The sequence below is a fragment of the Borostomias antarcticus genome, assembly GCF_949987555.1.
Source record: "Borostomias antarcticus genome assembly, contig: scaffold_261, whole genome shotgun sequence".
Classification (NCBI taxonomy): Eukaryota; Metazoa; Chordata; class Actinopteri; order Stomiiformes; family Stomiidae; genus Borostomias; species Borostomias antarcticus.
Window position 1 is genome coordinate 7,501 of NW_028176487.1, and position 5,000 is coordinate 12,500.

The following is a 5,000-nucleotide window of genomic DNA, read 5'->3' on the forward strand; positions in this document are numbered from 1 at the left end:
GGTGACGTAGGGCGCCCCCTCCACCACCTGGTCCACCCACTTGATGGCGCGCACCATCTTGTAGCGCTCGGCCTGCGTGAAGACCGGGGGACCCTTGTGCTTCGAGATCTCCGCTGGGGGGGGGGGGGGGGGGCGCAGACCGAGGTTAGATGGACGTTAGTTAACGCTCAGATTCTATAGTCATCGAGGAAGCTCGCATTTTACACGAATGAAACGCTTGGACCTTGAGATACACAGTGTGTGTGTGTGTGTGTGTGTGTGTGTGTGTGTGTGTGTGTGTTGTACTAGAGAAATTCTAATCTCTCTTCTATCGTTTCATGTCTGACGCTGCAGGAGCAGATCTGGTGTGGATCATGTCTTGTGAGAACATGAGTCATCAGCCCCCCCTTCCCTCTCTAACCTTCTCTGGTTGGCCGGTGTTTATGAGGAAGAGGGCTCAGACTCTTCTAAGTCCTTCTAAGAACTCTTCTAAGTCCTTCTAAGAACTCTTCTAAGTCCTTCTAAGAACTCCTCTAAGTCCTTCTAAGAACTCTTCTAAGTCCTTCTAAGAACTCTTCTAAGTCCTTCTAAGAACTAACTCTTCTAAGTCCTTCTAAGAACTCTTCTAAGTCCTTCTAAGAACTCTTCTAAGTCCTTCTAAGAACTCTTCTAAGTCTTTCTAAGAACTCTTCTAAGTCCTTCTAAGAACTCTTCTAAGTCCTTCTAAGAACTCTTCTAAGTTTCCCAAGCCCATAAGCGAGGGCCTGGGTCCTTCACATGCAGTTCCGCCGTTGACCTGTAGAGCTGCCCTACTCTCTGGTAACCCTCTCGTATCATTGGTTAGTGGAGTTTTACATATTCATGTATGGGTTGTGCCCACGGTGGATATAATGCTGTGTTTGGTAATCATGGCTCTTGGTGGATTTCACACCCACTAAGCCGACTTTGCAAACTCAGAACTATTGGAATAAAAGTAACCAGCTTTGGACGTACAAGGGTGAACCTCAGAAATTCAACTACTCATTTATTAATGATGAATCTAACTTCTATAACAATGTGTGTGTGTGTGTGTGTTGTGTATGTGTGTGTGTGTGCAGGGCTGAAAATGAACAGTAGATTTTTTCATCTAGCCCCCTTGGCAGGTGACTCACCGTGAGCCAAAAAGTTAATTGTCACCCCTGTGTGTGTGTGTGTGTGTGTGTGTGTGGTGTTTGTGTGTGTGGTGTGTGTGTATAGTGTTTATAGGGTGTGTGTGTGTGTGTGGTGTGTGTGTGTGTGTGTGTGGTGTGTGTGTGTGTGTGTGTGTGTGTGTGGTTTGTGTGTGTGTGTGTGTGTGTGTGTGTACTTACCGTCCGTATGCACTCCCACTATGAGGTAGTCTCCCATGGCCTTGGCCTGTCTCAGCTGGTTGGAGTGGCCATAGTGGACCATGTCATAACTGTGGGACGCACGCACACACACACACACACACACACACACACACACATACACACACACACACACACACACACACAGGATTAGGATAAGTAGGTATTAGACTCACGGGTCGGTCTCTAAACGTTTCTCTCAAATACAGACTGATGTCATTCATCCATTGATGGTGATTACTGTTTTTTTGCTTCCCTCTGGAATATGTAGAGAGTGGGTCGTACGCCCTCCTCCCTTGTTCTCTGTAAAGCGCGTTGTGTTGCCTCTGGGTATGAAATGCGCTCTACAAATAAAGCTTTGATTGATTGATCCAGACCTCGTCGCAAGAGAAAATAAACTGCATTGCAGAACCAATCCAAAGTCGTTAGGTCACAGGTTTGCTCAGGTGTGAACCAATCAGTAGCAGAAGCAGTAAGCGTAGAATTGGTAGCAGCCGTTCACCACACAAACCCAACACTAGGACCCAAGGTAGCCTACGTGTAGGCCCAGTCCTAAACCCAACACTAGGACCCAAGGTGGCCTACGTGTAGGCCCAGTCCTAAACCCAACACTAGGACCCAAGGTAGCCTACGTGTAGGCCCAGTCCTAAACCCAACACTAGGACCCAAGGTAGCCTACGTGTAGGCCCTGTCCTAAACCCAACACTAGGACCTACAGTACGGTCGCCTACGTGTAGGCCCAGTCCTAAACCCAACACTAGGACCCAAGGTAGCCTACGTGTAGGCCCAGTCCTAAACCCAACACTAGGACCCAAGGTAGCCTACGTGTAGGCCCAGTCCTAAACCCAACACTAGGACCCAAGATAGCCTACGTGTAGGCCCAGTCCTAAACCCAACACTAGGACCTACAGTAAGGTAGCCTACGTGTAGGCCCAGTCCTAAACCCAACACTAGGACCTAAAGTAGCCTACGTGTAGGCCCAGTCCTAAACCCAACACTAGGACCCTAGGTAGCCTACGTGTAGGCCCAGTCCTAAACCCAACACTGGGACCTAAGGTAGCCTATGTGTAGGCCCAGTCCTAAACCCAACACTAGGACCTAAGGTAGCCTATGTGTAGGCCCAGTCCTAAACCCAACACTAGGACCCAAGGTAGCCTACGTGTAGGCCCAGTCCTAAACCCAACACTAGAGCCTAGGTAGCCTACGTGTAGGCCCAGTCCTAAGCCCAACACTAGACCCCAGGAAGCCTACTGTCCTGATGAAATACAGTCACTTCCTTCTTCCCTCCCTTCCTCCCCTCACCCTCCACCTCTCCCTCCTTCCATCTCTCCTCCGCTGTGTCCCCCCAAGAAGACACCCCCCCCCCATGACTACATGTTCCCTATGTTGGTTATTAATAACCTTGTTACAGCAGGGCAGACACATCCAGGGGGCTATCAACAACCAACAACTTCCTGCGTGCGTGTGTGTGTGTGTGTGTGTAGTGGGGTACAGTATCAGATTGCTCAAAACCCCATGTGTACATGTGCACTACAGTAAGAGAAAGACAGAGAGAGAGAGAGACAGCGAGAGAGAGACAGACAGATAAAATAGAGAGATGCAGAAACTAGAGATACAGAGAAATAGAGATGCAGAAAAAGTGAGACGAAGGGAGAGACAGAGAGACAGAGAGAGACAGAGAGAGATAGGGGGCAGAAGTAACTAGGCTACAAGTCACTGCCAGCTGGACAAATCGATTACAGAATTGACATAATCCTCACTGGACCTCGGGCTTTTATCAACAACAAACAAACAAACACGACTTCATTATAAACAACCGTCACTGTGTTTGGTCAACATCAGCCTAGCAGAGGAGTCATGGAGTCAACAACCCATTTGGTCTCTCAGATCAACATTAAACCGTCTCTATGTTTGCAATTTGTACTAGTTTGTACTTTATTTGAACAATAAAGTACCTTGTCTGCCTATCAGTACTGCTGCTACTATGCAAACATGCAGACCTGAAGCCATTAAGCGACCAACAGCCCACTAAGTCATACTAGTAAGATAGCTAGCGTGTGTTTATATGGTGCATTCGTTTGTGGTCGGAGGTGGAAAGTCGCAAGTGGCAAAATACCCACCTCCGACCTGTGTGCATTCGAGCTATATACCATTATATGAGTTAACTAGTTATATCTATATACCATTATATCAGTTACCTAGTTATATCTATATACCATTATATCACAGTTACCTAGTTATATCTATATACCATTATATCACAGTTACCTAGTTATATCTATATACCATTATATCACAGTTACCTAGTTATATCTATATACCATTATATCACAGTTACCTAGTTATATCTATATACCATTATATCACAGTTACCTAGTTATATCTAGTGCATTCGAGCAACTGGGGGCTGAGAAACATATCCGAATTTGCGACGAGGAAGTGCGAGTTCATGAGGTGTTTTATTTAGTAATTCCTAGTAGCAAGTCGCAATTTGCCACCTCCCAGTTAGAAACGAACGCACCAATAGTACCTTATACCCCTACCACCCTTTTAGACGAGCACTAGTTCACTTCAGGTGAATGTCAAGCTGACTGAATTGAATATCCTGTCCGTCTGGTGAGAGAAAACGGACTTTATCCTGGGGAACTTAACCAAGGTGCTCTTGAAAAGCAAAACTAACCGCAGTAAAGTGATATGTGGTCAGTTATGGTGCTATGCTAGCTAGCGGCTAACCGAGGTGTCACTTTCACACTCGTGTGGAACATTAGTCGGCTGTCAATGTGTCAAGTTGTTGCCGAACCAAGAAACAGTCTCAAAAATAATCGATGGATAAAAGACGTGTGTGTTGTATTGGGTGTTGTTGACTGTTGACAGTGGCTAACTCGACCTACCATCCGTCACACCACACCCGGACAGAGCGCTTCCTCTTCTCCGGGCTGCGAGCTCCTTCCCCCGGCCTCACCTCCCTCACCTTCACCTCCCCCGGCTTCACCTCCCCCGGCTTCACCTCCCTCACCTTCACCTCCCCCGGCTTCACCTCCCCCGGCTTCACCTCCCTCACCTTCACCTCCCCCGGCTTCACCTCCCCCGGGCTGCGAGCTCCTTCCCCCGGCTTCACCTCCCCCGGCCTCACCCCTACTCCTCTCCCCGGCTCATCCGTCGCGTGGTGCCCGTTCTTCATCATTTTTTAGTGAATTGTTTAAAAGATGTCTTAAAAAACCTTCCCCAGCAGTAGATCTATAAACGCCCAAAGGTTGAAATAATCCAACTTTCTTCAGAGAAACATTAAAAGCAGCAGCCGAGTCTGTCCGAGCGGAGAAGAACGAGCCCACGCCTCCTAGCCGGGGGTGACGTCACGATCCGATGACTCCTCTCAGCGGGCTGACATGCTGGTTACGTAATGACTCATATCACGTGACATTATACGTAATCACTCATATCACGTGACAATGTCAAAAATAACTTCGGTATATAATAATAGTATTAATAATAACAACGATCATAATAGTAAAACCACTACTACTACAACTACTAATAACACTACCAATAATAATAACAATAATAATGTACTGTATATGGGTTTAACTGCCGAATGGACTGATTTTCAAAGCCAGTCAATCACACATGAAGAGCTTTACTAGATAATGTAACTTC

At 47.0% G+C, this 5,000-nt stretch overlaps 1 protein-coding gene across 1 annotated transcript in view; it reads right to left on the reverse strand.

The window, feature by feature from the left end:
- The window catches only part of LOC311328440 (ethanolamine-phosphate cytidylyltransferase-like), a gene marked incomplete at its 3' end in the record, with an annotated part of 11,182 nt that extends 6,539 nt beyond the window's left edge, over positions 1-4,643 (reverse strand). Inside the window, exons 1-4 of the mRNA XM_084462410.1 lie at positions 4,363-4,643; positions 4,238-4,308; positions 1,329-1,417; positions 1-113 (exon numbers count right to left, since the gene is read on the reverse strand). The exon at positions 1-113 is cut by the window's left edge and continues 49 nt beyond it. Coding sequence (XP_084318536.1) covers positions 1-113; positions 1,329-1,417; positions 4,238-4,308; positions 4,363-4,530 — 441 coding nt within the window. The remainder of the gene's footprint in view (positions 114-1,328; positions 1,418-4,237; positions 4,309-4,362) is intronic.
- Between the last annotated feature and the right edge of the window lie 357 nt (positions 4,644-5,000).